The sequence below is a fragment of the Zonotrichia leucophrys genome, chromosome 1A (genome assembly GCF_028769735.1).
Source record: "Zonotrichia leucophrys gambelii isolate GWCS_2022_RI chromosome 1A, RI_Zleu_2.0, whole genome shotgun sequence".
Taxonomy (NCBI): Eukaryota; Metazoa; Chordata; class Aves; order Passeriformes; family Passerellidae; genus Zonotrichia; species Zonotrichia leucophrys.
Window position 1 is genome coordinate 65,234,463 of NC_088170.1, and position 20,121 is coordinate 65,254,583.

Below are 20,121 nucleotides of genomic sequence, written 5' to 3' on the forward strand. Positions count from 1 at the left end.
CTGGGGTTGGGTAGGAGGAGCTTAAGGGTTAGCAGAGATGCAAGCAAAGACACTGCTGTGGTGTGGATTTGCCTCCACCCTTCTCCAGCTCTCTGCATAGGAGATGGGGATTCCACAAGGGTCAGTGGAGGCTTTCTTAATCCGTGGAGCAAACAAAGGAAAAGTGGCACTGACTGTGCGTGGCTGAAACAAGAGCTGCTCCATATTGCATGAGCATCACAGGCTTTTTATGGCCTCATTAAAGTCAATGGGAGCTTGCCATCTGCTTCAGCAGGGGCAGCAACAAGGTATAAAAACACTGCACACTGTTTGGATTATGGTTTTGCCTGAGCACTGGCTGATCCTTGCTGCGACCTGAACTAGGTGTGAGGAATCACAGAATTGTAGAACGAAAGGAATTGAAGGGACTTTAGAGATCACCTTGGTCCAACACCCCTGCCATGGGTAGGGACACCTTCCACTACACCAGGTTGCTCAAAGCCCCTCTCAAACTGGCCTTGAACACTTCAGGGATGGGGCATCCACAACTTCTCTGGTCAGCCCGTTTCAATGTCTCACCGCCCTCACCGTAAAGTTTTCCTAATATCCAATCTAAATCTGCCCTTTTTCAGCTTAAAGCCCTTAATCCTTGTCCTATCACCACATGTCCAAAGTCCCTCTCCAGCTCTCTTGTAGTCCCTTTTGGTACTGGAAGGTGCTCTTAAGGTATCCCTGGAGCCTTCTCTTCTCCATGCTGAACACCACCCTCACTCAGCCTGTCTTCACAGGGAAGGTGCTTCAGCCCTCTGATCATCTTTGTGGCCTTCTGTTTTTCAGGAGGCAAAGCAGAAACTGAGAGTAACACAGAGATTTCAAAGATCATGACTGTCTCTCACCTGGTCATGTGTGTCTGAGTGCAGGGAAGGAGAAGCAGATGAAGGAATTCTTGGCAATCTGTCCTGTGTGACATCCCATGTCAGCCGGTCTCTGTGTCTGCCTGACTTTCTCTTTTCTTCAATCTTGCAACTTTACAGCAAGCTGGGAGTCTGCCTGGAAGGTTGTGAGCTAAGTAGGTGACAGTGAGACACAATTGCAGAAGCTGTGATAAGCAGTATTGATTTTGAATAAACACGTGAGTAATATTGACTTGGAGGGGCTCTCTCTTACCAAGTGGAAGGACTGACTGAATCCAATGGGTAGAAAAGTGTCAATCCCTCTCTGGAGATGGGTAAGGCAGATTTTAGTCATAGATATGAAATCAAGGTCGGTTTCCGTCATCCTTTTTCTCAGTCCTGTTGGCAAATAAGAATTACAGGCTTTGCAATTGAATGAAAAATTTTAAAAAGTTTTAGATGGATTGGTAGAGGAAAGGCGACAATGAACAGAGCAATGTAAGCAAGTGGTGAACAAATCATGGTTCAGAAGAGGTGGCCATCTAAATGATACTGAAATGTTGAAGGGAAAAATAAAGTTTAGATCAGGAATAAAAGAGCTCACAATGAGGCCATAATGCTTATAAGTAATTAAAAATAAAACCCAAACTCAAAACCAAACACCTGTTTCAGATCCACACCCTCAGGTCCCCTCAGGATAAATGGAGATATGCCATGGACTCAGTGGACTTTGAATCAGGCTCAGAACTTAGGAGCACTGAAATCAGTCAGGTGAGACACAATGGGAAATGATCATGTTGGCATTATTGCTTGAAGTAAGGCAGAAGTGTCTGAACACTTCCCATTTCTTGATGAGCAGATTTCAGTTCTTTGGCGTAAGGATCCAGCTCTCACCTCTGAGACTTGCTTGGGATACCACTCTGTCCAGGCTGGCAGCCATAGAAAGGTTTCTGCCCTGCAAAATTACTTTGGACTGTTCATGCAAGGCTCAAGATCACCCTGGACACGTGGACCTCAACACTGGATCCCACAACTCTGATATCCCATGGATATATATGGATTATACTATGTGCAGTAATGCCACAGATGCCTGGCACAGAAGTAAAGGATTTGAGCTCCTTTGCATAAAATCACACAGAAAGGAAAAGTAGGGCATCTGGGAGGAAAAACCCCATTTCTTACAACTCCCTGGTTGTTTTTTCTGTATGGTAGCAAGAAGGCTGCTGTATGCAACAGGGGTCTGCTGAAATGAGGGCATCCCTTCTGCACATGCATATTCAAAGGCTAAAGAGAAAGCTTTGAAATATTTTCAGAAAAGGGGTCAATTATGTAGATTTTACATGGCTTATTATTAAGGCCAAAACTCACATCGTTTTCACAAGGGCTGGAGGATACCAAGGCAAAGATGTAAGGGCTGGAGTCCAGATTTGCCTGGAAGAAGGGAGGGAGAATGAAAACATTGTTAATTATATCCTCTCAAGAAAGGGCTTGTGGTGCTAGGAATTCATCCCAAGAGGGTAATTTCAAGGCTACAAGTTGCAATACAAATTACTGCTGGTCTAAGCAGGAGCAGAGAGGAGCTCCAGCTGTGGCACCTTTGGTAGCTTTTTGCTGGGGACTTGAGTTATAAGTTAAATAATCTATTTTGGGGAATGTGATATCCTTCCCTCAGCCTGGCTGAAGTCTTGAGCATCATCAATACAATAATGACTTGAAAGAAAACTAGTCAACAATTATTCCTGTGGACTTTACAAATGCTTTGATGAATTTTATTACAAAGGCTCTCAAGGAAACCAGAGCATTTGGTGAAAGGTAAAGTATTGTGCCATTGATTAAAAAACTGGCCAGAACATAAAACCAGAGCAGGAATGACTAGTTAGTTATTACAATGCCAAACTCATAACAAAAGGCTATCACAGGGAACACATTAACCATCTTTTCATGCATAAATAAAAGGTTTCATTTAGAGGAATTAAGACTATTATATTTCTTTTATATCCTGTGAAAACTCCAAAAGTATTGCTTTTCTCAATTAATATTGTACATATTCAAAGGTTATTAAAAGGTTACTGAAAATATGGTGCCTTGAAGGAAAGAAAGAGTTGGGTTTTATAATATCCTGTCCAGATGTATTTTTTGAGTCCAGGAAGAAGAGCTGGGTCTTGGTGTTGGAAAAGCATTTTTGTGTTTAGTTTACACAGTGCAAAAAAGGAGAATGGAGAATGGATGGGAATAATCAACACTTTCTACCTGGACCAAAACCTCACAGTAGGTACAATGTTATATTTTTGGATAGCAATGAAAATTTAAAATCCCAACAGAGCAGCTTGCTGTTCCACAGCTGATCAAAATTGATCACATAAAACCATTTTCCAATGGCAAAGCAGATTCCAGCTAAGATTTAAAGATTTAAAGATTATGAACAAGTATCACTTCCCATGAGAAAATACCCAGTTTTCTCAAAAAGCTAAAACATTTGAGCCCAGATAGTAATTTTCAGAGGAAATTGTGGAATCCTATGATGTACACAGCTTACATCAGAGGGAAAAACATTTTCTGATCAGCTTTGTAGGCCCTACTATTCCTGACTTCTTAGCATGAATCAGCTCTGAGTAAGGAAATTATAGGATAGTGGTATAACACTTTCCTTCTAGAGATGTCAAAACATTTCCCAAAGGCACTGATGTCTCCTCACCACAGGAAGACTGAGAAGGAGAAGGAGAGCTGAAGGAGGTTTTTAAAGCCAGTGTGAGGAATGAGACCTGCATGTCCTAGTTCCCTATGCAGGTGCCCTTTGCAGTAAATTGTGGGGTATGTTATTATCAAATGAAGACCTCCAAGTTGGTTTTTCTGAGTTGGCAAAAAGAGGCAATGAATAGTCACAATTGGAAAGCTAATCCTGACTTTCTCTAAAGAGGAAAAGTGCAGGATTGCCCATTTATCTCCAAACTGAATCGAAGACTGCAGAACTCTGTGTGAGCATTGTTATTTTCCTTTATCAGCAAGGCATTGTTTTGTTGCATGAAATCTGTGTGTTCAATAGATTTGATTTTCCAGGCAGCTGGGTTATCTTGCACTGTGAAGACTCTGTCTTAATCTCAATTGCTGTGCTTTTCTCAGTGCCGTTCCCAGCTGCTCAGAAATGAGCCCAGTGCTTTCATCTGTCTTTTCTTGCTCTTATTAGGTGTGACAGTCTCAACAATACCCATATGTAGGAAAATATGCAGGTTTTAATTTTTTTTAATGTGATTGCCAAAAATTATAGGAAAAAAGGTGTTGCTTTTAAATAATACAAGTTCTGCCACACTAATGATGTATTTCTTTAGAGGCATGGGCATTTTTTTTCTCTAATACATAATTGCAACTAATCCTTATCTATCCACAGGACGCAAGGGAACAGAAAAGAGCTGAAATATGCAGAGTTGGGCCATAGGTGCTTTCCAAGTGAAGTTGATACACAATTAGGATTAATATATGTATCTGATAATTTGGCTTCTGGCAAACATCTTTTGAGATGCTCAACTGTGGATCAGCCACTTTTTTTCCTGTCCTCATAAGCCCTTTTTTGTGTAAAGAAAGCCTCCTCATGGCTTGAGGCAGCCATGATTTTAGAGAACACCTATTGGCATGACTGAAGTACCAATATAACAGGAGAGGAAGGGGGGAGCAAAACTCTTGGTAAGATGGGACTCTTCAGTGAAAAGCTCTTTGCTCTGAAACCAAATAGTGTTCAGTGCCATAAGCAAGTGCTTAGAAAACCAAGCTGAGAATTAAATTGATGGATGGAAATTGAGTGTCAGCCTTGCAGCTATCCTGAAGGCAGAGCAACTGCAATGGTAGACACAGATTCCCCTGAAAGGTTTCAATATGTGGTGTGTTGTCATTTCTGCTGGAGTTTGCACCTTTCAGTTCAAGGCACTGTTTCATAACCCAACCCCTGTACAGGCAGGGCCAAGGGTTTTGCTGTCCAGAAAGGGCCAAGCATGCTAAATAGTCAAATTTGATACAGTGGTGGCCATGCACAGACTTGGCCCAGATATTTTTCTCCTTGAAGCCCTGGGGAAGAGAGCAAAGGGAACAAGGTTTGCCAGGAAGGAGGAAACAATGTGTTCAGGATGGAGGATTAGATTTGCAAAGGTGTCCACGTTTGCATTTCCTACCAATAGTTACAGCATGCAAAGCAAGTTCCCTTTTGGAGATTTTTCTGGCCTGCCCTTAAACCAGAGTGAGTGAGAAGCCACCACACACCCAGCTCAGTCAGCCACGCTACAAGAGTGCTGCCCTGGGGGCCAGAAGGTCTTTGTCCCACTGCCCTAAATCCAGCAGAACCCAGACAGAGCTCCAAGAAATGTAGCACCAGAAAACAAGAGGATGTTCTCTTCTCTGGACCACAGTCACACTTTGTCTGTCATTGTAACAAAATGTGTGAGACAAGGAAATAGTGATAGAAAGTACATGTGCTCTGGAAATGTCACCATCAAGTCTTAAGTTAATGTCACTTGGATTAGAGGGGGCTGTTCACATCAGCTGGAAATGTGGCCAACAAACTAAGACTGACAGTAGGTACGAAGCCAGTCTGCATGCTATTCAGTTTGAAATATTTTCCTATTTTCTCACTGCAGCTGTATTTATTAAATACGTGCTCAGCACACAGCCACTGTGAGCTTTTTCAGTGTCTAGCCAATGCAGTATCTGGCCCTGTATTTTAGATGTAGTGATACTGAAACTTTAGATACCTGAGGCTACAATAAAGACTGTTAAACATTTTTCTTTTCTGTGTGAAACTCGAGAAAGCAGTTGATCTACACAATAGCCTATTCTGCATTCTTGAAGGCTTATTGGTAAAGGTTTGATCTACAGCCGAACCCTCCTGGGTTGGGCAGCCCAGGGCAAAAGAGGCCTTTGTGTAATGTACTTCACTGAAGTTTTTTAACAAAATAGATTACCAGCAAAAGCGATATTTTGCTAGCCCAAGTGTGCCTAAGGACTTTGCCTGCATAAGAAAAGCTGATTTAAAAAAAAAAAAAACCAAACACAACCAAGCAAAGAACAAAATACAGTAAGTTACTTCTCACCAATGATCTGGAAAATGACACTGCAAGCAGAAGCAGGAGTCCTGTGTTAGACTTTCTCTAGCAGCAGATCAAAGTCTCCCCCTTCTCATGGGTGTTTGCTCTTTCTGCTGTAACTTACTGCTCTTCACAGGGCACATAATATAAACCTCATTTACTCACTTTTATTTTTTCTTACCTTGCATGTTTTTCTTTCTTTTACCTGGAGTTCTGTTTCTAATCCATCTCCCAGATGAATGGGCACACAAGTTTTGGGGACTGGGGAATGGATTTGAGTTTGGACAGGATGAGGAAGGACAGGAGCCCCTTCACTTGCTACTGCTTAGATAAATCATCCCCTGATATCCTAGACTGTATGTCTGACACTGGTGCTTGGAGCCTGCAGTATGAGCTTTCCTTGGGTGAGACAGTTTTACCTCCCTGATGGTTATCACCAGTGGGTAATAAATCCAGTGATGTTTCTAAGTGACCTTTTAAAGTGAAGACCACTTAATTATCTATAGGACACTGATTCAGAAAAAAAAAATTCTATATATTTTTTCAAAGCACATGATGTTAAGGATGTTTTTTAATTGCATAAAAATTAGAAAAGCATCCTTTAATAGACTTTCAAATCTATGTGAGGCCTTGCAGGAATTAAAAAGTGTCTTGAAGTGAAACTATGGCAACTCAGTAGGGGTCAGCTCTGGCAGCTAAAAAAACCCTAAAGACCAACAAGTTTAAGTCTTTGTCTATGACACAGCCAAGGAGAGGCTGCTGCTCCTTTGGGCATGCAGCATTTGCCAGGCAAGGGCCAAGCAGCGACCAAGGGCTGCCCAGGTCAGGGTGTTGAGCCCAGATGGCCTCACTCCCCCCTTTCCCTTTTCCTCTGCCTGGTACTGGTGGGGATGCCCCATTAACACATTAAGCAGGACTACAAGGAGCAGCTTGCTGGTTATTTTTAGTGAGGGGGAATAGAAAGGATCTAAAAATGTATTTGTGCCTGGCAGGGTTGATCTGCAAAACGAATCCTTTGCATTTCTTTGCATCTTCCATCTGTGATTTCACAGTTAATTGACTTATCCATGCAATGTTCCTCTGAGGTATAGATTATCTTCAGTTTCATAGTGATAAACCCAAGTGCATTGGGGTTTGAGATGGAACTTGCCCTAAACCCTCAAGGGATTACAAGGCAGAGAACAGAGTAGACCTGGGTCCCCCCTTTGCACCCCAGGGTGGGTTCCTTTTCCCCATGGAGACACACATCAAGTCATGCTCCACAAGGCAACAAACTACCACCAGTGCCCCTCACCACTGCCCAAAAACTTCAGCAGGGACTTCATGCCCAGAGCATGAAGTGTGGAGCTGCTCTTGTCCCACTCGTGTGAGCCCTGAGGTGCAAGTCAGGCCACTGCTCCTGGACAGATGCCACAGCCCCCATCATTGGCTGGGTTTATTTTTAGCTGTCCCAGCTCAATATCCACGCAGCGGCAGTGACCGCATCGACTGCGCTGATGCTTTGGAGATCAATGTGTGTAACAGCCCTGGCTACTGCTCTGGGGGTGATCAGAGCTCCATCCTCCACTTCTAGGGCTGAACTTCATCCCTCTGGAAGCTGTGGGTGGCTCTCACCTGTTACATGTTTTGCATAACTCTTGTAAAGACTCACAGAAAACAAGCATCAGCTGCCTTTGGATCAACAGCACACAAGCCCCCCATACCAGGGATTTCTTTCCTTGGCTAAATTGACTTCTTCCCCAGAACTTGAACTGTGTTTTTGCACAATGATGATGCCTTTTAGATTGTTTTTAATAAGCAAAGTAAGATGAAGAGGGAAGGAGAGCTAAGAAGTGGTCATATCGTCACAAATGCAGGTGAGGAAACACTTCACAGGAAATTTGGAGGAAAGTTGGGTGCCTAGCAGTCATTACATTCAGGTGATGCTGAGACTTCATATAATGTTAATTAACGGTTTAATTTATTGAACTTTGCAAAGTTAATGACCTTTGCAAATGTCCCAAAAAAAAGGTTTTGGGAAGATCTCAGGTTTCTGACACATATTGTGGAGCACCTACCATTATTTTAAAAAGTTCAGCTCCATCATCACAGTGATTGCTTTTCTTATTGCATGCAAGGTATTTCAGATGGGCAATCAGGGTGTTAGGATAATGAGCAGAAACCTTAATGAGATGCTGTCATCCTTATTTCTGCCAGGATTGTGGCACAAGAAACACACAAAAAACTACATTTTTCTTAGGCAGTTAGGGCACATGTCACCTTTTCCTAGCACAGGTCAAGGGAACTGAGCCTTAGCCTTAGAAGTGTCAGTTCATGCCACTTATTTTAATGAAATTATAATGGACCAGCTAAGCTGGAGCCAGTCACACTGCAGATATTTGAAGTTGGCTGAGATGAATCCCACCTCTGACATGTCTTGGTGAGTTTTCTTGTTGTTTCCAGATAAAGAAAGACTGGGATCCCTGAATTTTAACAGCATCTAATAGTGCCATAAAATCCAGCATTGGATATTAATTCAAATGAGGCTTTTATGCAAGTGGAGATTGTTGTTTAAATCAGGCTGAAAACAGGCTGATGATATATATTCATTATATTTAGAAGCTCTCCTGTGCCTTGCTAGGGATGCTGTGCTGGCATCTTAATTTTCTATCCTTATTGACATCCTGGGAGATGCATAAATGTCCCATTACCCCTGTCCTAAGGAACTGAATCTGGGAATTTTGTGAAACGGTTTGAGAGGACCAAGAGTTTGAATAAGCTGAATGGATTCAAAAAAAAACTCTGATTTTTTAGCTCTTGTTTTCTTTCCAGTGTCAGAGAAGCCTTGGTTAGAAACAACCACAGCTGTGACATGCAGTGACCAGTAGCTGGGTGGCCAAAGGCATCATCAGGGGGGCTTGGAGCACAGAGAGGACCCAAGGAAGGGCTGAAACAGCCATGGGCACAGCTGGAAATATCCACTACAGCATAAGGAACATGCTACCAACATCACCTTTATTTGGGGCAGGCATGGGAGCCCCAGATGGGAAAGGGAAGGGATGTCTGGCTCCTACCCCAGGAGGTAAATCTAAGGCATAGGGATGGCTCTGAGTTTCAGGCAGTTCTTGGGTTCTAGAGGGTGGGACTCATTAGGGATGGACAGACGAATATAAAAATGCCAAAAATGAAAAAAATGTTCACAAAGAAAAACAGTATCATGTTTCCCTTGGTCCTGTGCTCTGGCTTCTGATTATGTCCTGTGAAGCATCCATCAAACAAGGGGAGTGCAAGATCTACCTCAGACTCTGTCATCCAGGGGATCCTCCTGCCTACAGGGTGTTTTACATGCAGAAATACCTTCTGAGACCTGCAAAGTTCTGCCCCAGCCTTCACCCTCAGAGGGATGAAAACTGCACACACACTTTGGAGAAGAGATGGTCTCTGGTGGCTCTTTTCATTTGGGGTTGTGATTTGGATCAAAACCCAACCTTTAAAGATTAAAAAAATCTCTGCACAAAATAATATTTTATGAGACTCCTTTGGGGCAACCCCAGATTATTATTATTTATTATAATTATTATTATTTTTTACTCTCGCAACCCCTTTCTTACCCTTGCTCCATCTTTAATTTTTGCCTCATGCTGAGCCCTTCTGTTCATTCCCTCCTTTTCTCCTCTTCCCCAGGCCAAAATACCACAGTCCAGGATTTGCAGACTTGTAACAATATTACACTTCAGAAAAATGGCTATTTTTCTCTTAATGCCTTGTCTGTCTGCTCTGTGAGAGCTGGTCTTCTCTTCTAGCACACACAGAGATGTGTCCAGAGAGCACCAAGTGCATTTATAAGCATTTGCAGAGTATCTGGGAGTCACTTTGCATCAGAGCTTGTGATCTTACAGACATGAGGTGGCTATAATCAAGTTTCTAACTGAGAGCATAATAGCTGTGCTTTAGCAGAGCTGTAGCTTTGGGAAATCGTGTTTTATTTGACTGAGATATTTACAGGGATGGGATTGCAGCCCTTTACATTGGAAAAGCAGCTTCTCTTACCCTGTTCTGTTGATTTCTTCCTGCAAACCAAACACAAACACTCAGTGTTTGTTGCTTTCTGTATCGTGCCCTGTTTGAATGGTTACTGAAGTGGATGAATAAATCATCTGACTGTTGAAACTGCACACACAGACCTAATGCTCTACTGAAAGCCTTTGTGTGTGTTTTGACTGTTAACGTCCAGAACAGCAAATACACCAAGCAGCAAAAGGAAAATATAGCTCAGTTGCTATTTAGGGAAGGAATTCTTCATATTTCCAGCACATGTTTTGTTAGAAGACTGAGAAGGATGCTCAGCCTCATGGTTGTACCTGCTGGGAGCCAGGACTGCCAGAGGCCATTTTCTCTGCTGGGGCAAAGATTTTGCATAGTAATTCTCAATTTGAGTCTGTGACCCCCCATCTCTTACAACTCTCATTTTTCATCTGTAGATCCTCAAATCATCTATAGATCCTCCCAGTGAGCCAGGATGAAGGCAAGAAAAAAGAAGGCAGACAGAACCTTGCCCAAGCCACTGAGCCAGACCCTGATCCTAGGAATCTGCTTCTTCAAACACAGCAGTCCCCATCTCTGCTGAGATGGTTCATTTATGTGAGAGAGGCAGCTTTACCTTCCCAAACTGCCACACTGGCTTAGCAGGAATCATGATAACAATGGCTGAGATCACTGATGTGTCATAGAGATAAATGCCTTCCAGTTATTGGAGGAGGATGGACAGACCCTGATGGTCCTGCCAAGCAGGGCAGGATGCTGAACTGGCTTTGGGGTAACCCAGTCCTCTCAGACTTGTACAATGACCTACGGTCCTCAGAAATGACCTTTTTATGTCTGCCATCCAGATTTGGGAGGCAGCTAAGTCAGCCTTATTAACACCTCGAGATTTTAATATTCATCATACTGTTTTTGCTTTTGTGGAAAAAAGCAGGTCACTAGAGCCTTAAAGATGAACTCCAGTAAAACAGCTCGAGTTTCTAACCCTTGCTGGAATTGGTGCCATGTAAGGCTAAGTGGCAAATCATTTTGAAAGCACTTACTCATGCAAATGCTGCATCATGGAACAGCTTGCACAGAGCAGGGGTGTGTCCCCTCTGAACCTCCTCAGAAGCAAGTCCCTCTCCTTGAGAACACACAGAGCAGATCTCAAAGGCCTGCACTGGCAATCTTGGAGGGGAAAACCTTTCTCCATTTTGAAAATACGCCCTACAACCAGCAACAAATAAACACAGCTCAAATTTGTCAGTGCTGCCAAAGCAACACACCCAGTACAGCACTGCTCCTCCCTTTGCATCACTGACAAAGCTGCCAGCTGAATTCTGCCTCTATCCTTGGTGCCTTGGCCTGGTACCAAGCAGGAAGCACACAGATAAGCTCTTGGGATCCCAACGGCTTTTGGAGGGCTGCTAAGCTCAAAAAAGAGCCCAGTGCCTTGCTACTGGCTACTAAAAAGGACACATTTCACTCTTTAAATCCTTGCCACAATTCTGGCCTTTCTGAGAACAAAGCTTTATATGTGCCAGGAGATTGCTTCAGAATGAGATGTGATACATCACAATTTTTAACCTTGTTTATAACCTAATCTGTAGCTAAAGAGGAGATTGAAGAGGAAGTGCCAACCCAGAGAGGATGCACCCAGCCATCAGCATTGGCTAGATGCATGACTTAAACTGGCCTTAAACATGGCCTTAAAATGGCCTTAAACTGCAATATCTGCCCACAGGCTGTGCCAGGCTGCATCCTCCTGGCACCTCTGGAGATGGGAGAACCCAGGCTGGCAGTGCTGGGAGCTGCACCCACATTGGTGGGCACCTCCTCCCTATACCACCCCAGCCAGTGCTGTTCTCACTTCTCTTTGCCATCCTCAAAAAAAAAAAATCAGTTTGTTCATCACCAGGAGGTGCCAAATCTGCCTGCACAGCCTGGGCAGTAGCAGGTGGGATTCACCACCATGTCCAGCACATCTGCTTTTTTTAAAATGTGTCATAAAAAAGATATTAAAAAATGTGTCGTAAAATAAAGTATTAAGTTATTAACAGCTTGGGCTTTTGGGTGGTTAGACGCCTTTCTTTCACTCCTGACAATTTAGGGGAAAAGGACAGAAGAAAGGATTTTCAGGACGTTTTCAGGTGTGTATTTTTCCTGAATGAATGAATGAAAGTTAGATTGATTGGTTAATTAATCTATTTTCTGCAGCACAGGGAATGAATTGTTGAAAGCAGGTATTTTTAATCAGTGAGGACCAAAACAAAGCCCTAAAAGGAACAGGTTCTTGCAGAGCATGAGCAAATCTTTCCCTTTTTTAGGTAACCCATGAAAAGTTTGCTGTCATGAAAAGCAAAGGAAACCTGGCGAAGCAGTGATGAGAGAAGCACAGCAGCAATAATATTCAAACCATTTGGAAGCAAATGTTGTGCTTATGAGAGTATGCAACAAAAAAATAAAAAATAAAAAAAAACAAGCATGAAAGGCACTCCGGGTGTTAAATATTCATTAGTATTCCCCGCACCGCCTGTTCTAAATATAAGATAGGTTTCAGCACAGCCCTGGTGTGTGCCTGGGATGTTTCCCCTCCCCTGTAGGATGCTGCAGCCACTCAGCTGGCGGGGCGTCGCCATGGCAACAGCCCGATGCCGCCTTTTGTTGGATGAATGAATGGAGTGACCGGAGCCGAGGTCGGCCGGGGGCACACGGGCAGGGCAGGCTGAGCGGCCATTGTCCCTGTCACAGGAGGCAGGAGGAGCTGGCAGCTCTTTGCATCACACAGCAGCGGAGACAGGGTCCAAATCCAAACCCTCTCTGTTTTTCGGGCCTGGTACAGGCAGCACAACTTGGATCTGGGCTGGCATCCCCACCCCGAAGGTTAGGAAGTGTTCAGCTTACAGAATTTTATCCCAGCCTGGATGCACCCATAAGGGGTGAACAAGAAGAAAACTGAGGGCTCAAATGCATACCACAGAGTTCAGCTGTTTTAAGGACCCTCAGCCAGTAGTCTGACAGTGAACATCAGGATTTTTGGGGTCATAATGATTTTTGGGGCCATTTTTCCTAGGGCAAGATTAAGCTCTGGATACAGGCATCTAAATTCAGCCATTTATCTACCTGGCTAAATATCAGGAGAATCTCTTCTCTCTTTCTGGTCCGTGGAGGTTTGTCGAGGTAGTCAGCAGAGCCTGGAAAGAGATGGAGCTCCAAGGCTGGAGCCAGGTAGGACATACCAGGTTCCACATAGATATCTGCCTTGGTCTGCTGTCTAGAGTCCAGCAGATATTTAAATTATGACAATATAAGAGGAGTTTAATGGTGTTCACAGGGGTTCTTGGATGAGGGAAGAGATCTGGCTCCATGTTTCAGAAGGCTTGATTTATTATTTGATTATATATATTACATTAAAACTATACTAAAAGAAGAGAAGAAAAGGTTTCATCAGAAGGCTAGCTAAGCTAAGAATAGAAAGGCAAAGAATGACAGCAAAGGCTTCTGTCTCGGACAGAGAGTCCAAGCCAGCTGATTGTGATTGGCCATTAATTAGAAGCAGCTCTATGAGACCAATCACAGATGCACCTGTTGCATTCCACAGCAGCAGATAATCTTTGTTTACATTTTGTTCCTGAGGCCTCTCAGACTCTCAGGAGGAAAAATCCTAAGGAAAGGATTTTTCATTAAAAGATATCTGCGACAGAGGGGATTGCAAGGTTTCTCACTCCCATGACTAGTTAAGGGTGATTATGTTCCCATATATTCCAGGATATGGTGGTTTGAATCCATGGCAGGGACCTCTGCAACACCTGTGCAAACCAGACAAGTGGGTGTCTTCTTCTTCAGATGGAGAGCCTGAGATACACTGGGTGTAGCTGCCCAGGATCTGAGTCAAGTGCTGCTCCCCTCTCCAGAAATAGAATGAGGATGCAAGTGTTCACATGCTCCCTTTGCCTGTGCAGTGCCTTTGATGTGAAATGGCAGGAGCAGAGGCTGCAGAACGAGTCTGCAGTCATTTGAGCATTGCTGTGAGTGGCAGCCCAGCAGAGGAACGAGGTGTCAGACCATGGCACACGCTGCTGGGACACTGCTCCCCCAGCTACAGCAACCAAAGCTCTCATTTTGAAGTCAAGATAAACTTCCTTGGCTCCCACAATTTTAGATGAACTTCCTTGGCTCGCTCCTACAATTTTAGTTGCAAAATTACTGCTCTGAACATGAAGGAGGGGTTGCAAGCAGTCTGGAGCACACCAAGTGTTCATCCTGCTCCTGTAGCACAAGGAGGACAGGCTGGTGGCTGCACAGGCTAAAGCAGAGCATCTGCCAAGGTGCTGGTACAGCTCCAGTCCCACCTGGTGCCTGGAGTTTGAGAGGAAGATGATGTGATGCGCAATACCCATCCACCCAGTGATGCTCCAGCTCTTACAGGAGATTCCCAAGGAGCCAGGACAAAACTACACTCAGCCAGAACCCCTGGGGTCCCCTGGCCCCACTGGTGAGGGGGGATGTGAACAGACCTTGCTGTCACACACCACTTCAGCTGTGGCTCATGGTAAAGCCATGCAGGAGCTCATAACTGATAACCAGAGCATCCTTGGGATGCAGCTGGGGGTCACAGCTTGCACTCCCTGGATGGGGAGACTCACTGCTGGCTCACAGCCACTGGTGCTGCTCAAACAGCACCATACTCTTTCCCAGTCCTGCTCATCCTGCTGAGCTGGGCTCTGCTCTGACTCATGCAGTATCAGCACAATTCCCAATCCATTCAGATCAGAGAGGCTTTGAGTGCTGCTGAACCAGAAAGGCCCCAGCTTGCTTTTCTGGTCCCAGACTGAATTATTCTTTTGGACTTTAGGAGAAATGCCTTTTTTTTTTTTTTTTTGCCTGTAAACAGAGATAACACAGGGAAGCTCATGAGACACTGTGGTGTAGCCTAGTTCAAAGCAGAGCTGAGTTTTAAGAGACCTGGGTGTTCATCCACTGCCATAGGTGCATCACCCACATTATCATATTGCATTAAACCTGGACCACCTGACCTGACATCTCCAAAATACCCAAAAACTCCTCTCCCTTTATGTTCCTCTTGAGGCTGTGGGCAGTCAAATTCCCCTGACAATTTGGACAAGATGATGTTTCACAGATGCAGACAGACTTGTAAACCTTTCCTCAGAGCCTGGCACAATGCTGTACAGCAGAAATATCACAATAGCCTGTCTTACTGGAGCCTGGAATTCCTGCTGCCATTTATTCAGAGTCTTATTAAAGTCTTGGAAATACCAATAGCAAAACACTTTTATATACAGCCAGCAAGAAATGGATGAGCCTGCCAGCATTCTACAGTCTCTTTAGCTCTGGAAAACTTATCTCAGCCTTCAGTATGATATGATCAGATTCGTCCAGGTTTGATAAGAACCTGACTTTGGTTGAGAACATTTAATTCTGTTTGAAATTAATATTAATCACTGTAGGAGGCACCTCCCCTCCCTGTTTTTACCCCATAAAAATAATAAGAAAAATTGCCTTAAACTGCAATATCTACATGGTCTAAAGGTCTGGAAGAGATAGAGAAGAAAAGGGATGTGTGGGGTTAAGCACCCTCATGTATGTCACTGTCCGGGAGCACTTCTGCTGGGGCTTGAAGGGCAGGAGTTTTGTCTGTCTCTGGGTTCATGCCAGTCTTTGCACCCTGGGATACCCTGAACCAACCATGAACATTTTCCGTTGCTCCTTATCAGTGTAGCCCCCGGGAGCCAGGGCTGACCATGAAGGATAGGTGGGATCAGAGATGGTCCCTGGTGTGAGCAGCCAATCTCTTTGAGAAAGAACTGGTCTCTCTTTTTGGTTTTGCAGGAGCCTCAGTGGCTGGCTTGGACCAGAATGCAGAGTTTTAGATGGTGAAAGCTAATTGAGGTGAATCCCCATCATCATCCAGAGAACATGTGGTATTTTCAGGAGTTAACCAGACCCAGTTCAGTGCATGAATCAGACAGCAACAGTCCCTGAGCATGCAGCTTGCAGCACGTAGCAAGAGTTGGTGTTAAAGGGCATTAGAAATTTCCACCTGTAATGTCCTCCAGCCAGCCTGACTGTGATTTTTCTAACACTGAAAATCGAGTTCTGGTGGTGTAACAGGGTTTTCAGTTTTGCTTTTGGACAGCAATTGGGTACTGGTATGTGGAAGGTTACCCCCTGGGATGAGGAAGGGAATCCTTTTTGTGTTTGTGTTAGGAAGTGGGGTGGCCCCCGGGGGAGCTGACCTTTGGAGCAGTGATGGGCAGCTGTGTTCATTTGATGGCATTTCAAAAAGGTTTTACTTTGGACTGGTCTGGTCTGGTCCTGTGGACTCAACACTGGTGTGTTTGTAGGTGTGAAGCTCCTTTTTCAGTTCAATTTTTCTGTGAAAGAGCTTCTGTCCTAGCATCACTTTGAGATGGAAAACAAAATGCATAAAGCAAGAGCAATCAGGGAATTTTCCACAAAGACACCCTCTGATCTGAATTAAAATGCTAATAGAAATGCATTCAGGGAGTACCTTTGGCTGACCAACTTTGCAGGAGTATATTCCTTTTGTTTGATGCGCTTTTCCTCCTTTCTCTCCCTGAATTCCCGGCTGACAATTGACAGGAACTCCCTTTCAGCGTGGGTTTGGTCACTCACTGGCAGCAAACGCGCCCAGCAGAAAATGCTCCAACTGTTGGCGTTTCCCGAGCAGGGAAAACCTCCTGCAAGGCTGAGGCTTGCCATGAGGATTACACCCTTTTAAGTCAGTGCCGGGGAATCCACGATCTGCCTCGGTGACGAAGTTTTTCCTCGGCGCTTCCCTGGCTCGCAGGGAGAGCGGAGCAGCATCAGCGGCACAATAGGCAGGGCAGGGTCCCGCATCTCCCATCCCTGCGGGAAGGGTCCCGCACCCTCCATCCCCGCGGGAAGGGGCTGCGATCGCCCGTCCTGGGCTGGATGCATTACGTAAGGCAGGGATCGTTTGTCAGGCGCGATGGTACAAACATAGCTGCGGGCAGATTATGCACAGAGAGCCAGAGAGGAGGAGGCACGGGCAGGAAGGTGTCTCCGGGAGCGGGGCTCCCTCCCCGCCGCTGAGGATCGCGGCTGGGCAGCGGGCTGGGCTCCCCTGGACGGTGTCCCTGGCATGCTCTGCTTCGTGCGGGATGCTTGAGACGAGATTCTAACTTGGGGCGCCGGGATTGGCATGAGGATCGGAGCAACATGGAAGGGCTTCTGTCTCCGATGAGAACGAAGGTAGGGAAAGATGTTCGTGTCTTTTGAAGCTCAATTTACCCGGCGAGGGGAAAGGGAGTTGCGGGGCGAGCTCTGTGAATAGGGGGCTTGCCGGGCTTTTGTCTCTTTTCTTTCCTGCCTCTTTTTTTTTTTCTCTCTTTCTTATTTTTCAAAACTACGCTGGTGAATGTAACTCGGCAGAGCAGCGCCAGCAGTTGCCTCCGAGAGGGGAGTAACGCATCACTCCTCCTCGACAGAGATGACCTTTGTAAATGAGTTTGCCTTTTGGAGTAGACAGCCATATTTTTGTTTGAATTTCCACTTGGAGGCTCTCATTGTGTCTGTGTGTCTGTGCGGGCTCCCCGGGGGACGCGGACCTTCCCTGCGGCACAGGGATGGATGGATGGGGACACCGGGATAGCCCACCAGGTGTTGGCAGCACCAAGGGGGGCACGGGCAGGCAGAGTGGGTGATTTTGTGCCCAAACACCTTGCCAGGGTGCCAGACCTCTTGTTGTGGACCCAGAGCAGAAAGCTGTGACAGAGTGAGTGTGCAGAGCTGAGGGATTGCTGCACTTGTCTGCTGCCTTCTCACACTCTCAACTCTCTTCAAAGGTTTGACAGGAACCCTCAGTATTAGACAAACTTGAATTCCAGCAGGGAAATGACAGAAGAAAAACAGTGATGGTTTAGTTGGTAAAATTTCTCCCCATGCCATTATTTCTTTGTGGTCCTGGGGGATAGACTGAATCCTGATTGCATTTTATTTAGTCACTGCCTCCATCCCATGTGGTAACTGCCTTGGGTAAATCCTTCTGATTTCACTCCATCACCACATTCAGTCCAACTCTGTTGTATTGTGTCTCAAGACCGGAAGAATTGGAATTCAGTGGCAATTCTTGCTGGCAACAGGGTGTCTTTGTATGTCTTGGATGCAAACAGTTTGGAAGGGGCAGTCAGACAAGACTTGCTTTCTATAAATGCCAGACTTGAAAAAATTCTGAGAAATTGTCTGGTCCAGCCCCTGTGCTGAAGCAGATCAGCTAGTCTGGTTTCCTCAATTACATCCCTGCCATTCACTATCCTAAATTAAAGGCTCTTCAATGATTTAAAGTCTTTTCAATATTAAAACCAAGAAAAGTGATTTAAATAAAAATAATTTGCCAGCAAATGTCTGCACTGCAATTCTCCAGGGGACTAATTTTTTTCCACTTTAATTCAGGTTTTTTTGTCTTGAGCAGTAAGTTGATAATTTAAAAAAGAACCTGCCAACTTCATATAGCTCTCCATTACCAAGAACAATGCTATGGGCAGTTTTTAGAATGAAAGATTTATAAGGGATTATAGACCCAGCCATTCATATATCTCATTACTGAGGAATTCATACATTAATATTAGGCTTTGCAAGGCATTTCCCAGTACTATTTTTTAAAAAATCAGATAATAGAGGAAACCTCTAGCAGCTGTCCAACATTTCCATCTCATTTCCATTATTAGAAAACATAACTTTCATTGGTTTAACTGATGTTTCCAGTCTGCTGTTCTAACCAGGCTTGAAAGGACTGCTGAAGGCAGTCTCCCCCAGGACTGGTGAGCTCAGGCTGATGTGTGGATTACAGTCAGACCTGTGTAGTATCAGCACCTGCAGCATGTGTGAAGCTATAAAAATGACAGAGTAAGGGAAGTGGTCCAGGACTGGGTATTCTGTTTGTTCATCTGATCTGCTTCGTAGCTGGAGTGTAAATCCCACTAACACCATCCATAAAGTGTAATCTAAATTGCCACTGTCAAGTAATTTATTGATCCTATAGAAGAGCATGCTTGAGAGTATAGACATGATCCTTTGGATCACAATCTTCCTTAATATTAGAGAAAGGGAGAGATTCTGTTCTCCTTTGTGTGTGGGAAAAGCTTCTCAAGGCAAAGAAATGTGATTTTAAATCAGCTCTTGCAATGATGTAAGATCAGTGGGATTCTCTGGAAGATCCAGACCCTGACGTTGGTATTACGTTGCTGTTAATCCAGAGCAGCTCCATGGCAGCTGATGGAGATATTCAAACAGACTCTGAAATAAAGGTCAGGATTTGGCCCTTACATCTTTACCTTTCAGAGAAACAACAATGCATAGATCACTTAAATAGATTTGAAAACTTATCATCTTATTTCCAAGATGCTTCATGGCTGGCAGTGGCTCCCCGTTCCCTGCCAGAAAATCAAGTGTAAAATCTATTAAATCCCCAAATACAACCTTAATATGTGATGATTACACAAAAAAACTTGACAACAGTGAGGCTGCCAACGTGCTGAGACCCCTGCCTGTTCCACTCCCTGATACTGCCTCGTTTTCCTCCTCTATTCCCCCGTCTGTCTGATCCCATCTGTTGTCACTTGTTTTACACCAAGGCTGAAACTGTTGGGGGCTAGTTAGAAGTTGTTTTGTCCTTTGGTTTGTGCAGTGACATGAAGGACAGTGGGCTTCTGGTCATTTCTGGCAGAGCTGCCTGGAAAAAGCCTGGAGCATCTGGGAGCTCCAAGAGTTGAACCTGTGTGAAAACATCTCCTTGCCACAGTGAAATGCAAATAAAGGCTCCATTTTATCCTTAGAGTCCCAAGCAGCTCTGTTTAGACTGCTAAGATCTAGACAGAAAACCAAAACCAAAGAATTTTCTTTGTTTTCATGGGTAAATAGGGGCAGGAGCTGACTCTGCAGGCACTTCTCACATTCTGTCAACAGCAGGTGAGGACAGCCTACATCTGCCTGTGATAGCCAAATGCAAGGGCCCCTGGAATTAAAATGAGCTCTAAATCCCTGCAGGTGGGCTTGGGTGAATATCATGGTGGTACTTGAAAATAAGATTGCTGTCAGCTCTTTGGTCACTATTGTTCACACTCCACTGACAGAGGGACAGGTGGGCACATCTCGGCTAAAGAAATACAGTTTAT

At 44.6% G+C, this 20,121-nt stretch overlaps 1 protein-coding gene across 3 annotated transcripts in view; it reads left to right on the top strand.

Annotated features, from left to right (window-relative positions):
- Nucleotides 1-20,121, top strand: part of FRMD4A (FERM domain containing 4A) — a 370,654-nt gene that overhangs the window by 69,410 nt on the left and 281,123 nt on the right. Inside the window, exon 1 of one of the 3 annotated variants that reach the window (XM_064703007.1) lies at nt 16,740-17,200. The exons of the other annotated variants lie outside the window; for them this stretch is intronic. Within the exon in view, the coding sequence (XP_064559077.1) occupies nt 17,168-17,200 (33 nt within the window). The 5' untranslated portion in view covers nt 16,740-17,167. Of the gene's footprint in view, nt 1-16,739; nt 17,201-20,121 lie in introns of those variants that run through there. 3 annotated transcript variants of the gene reach the window in all.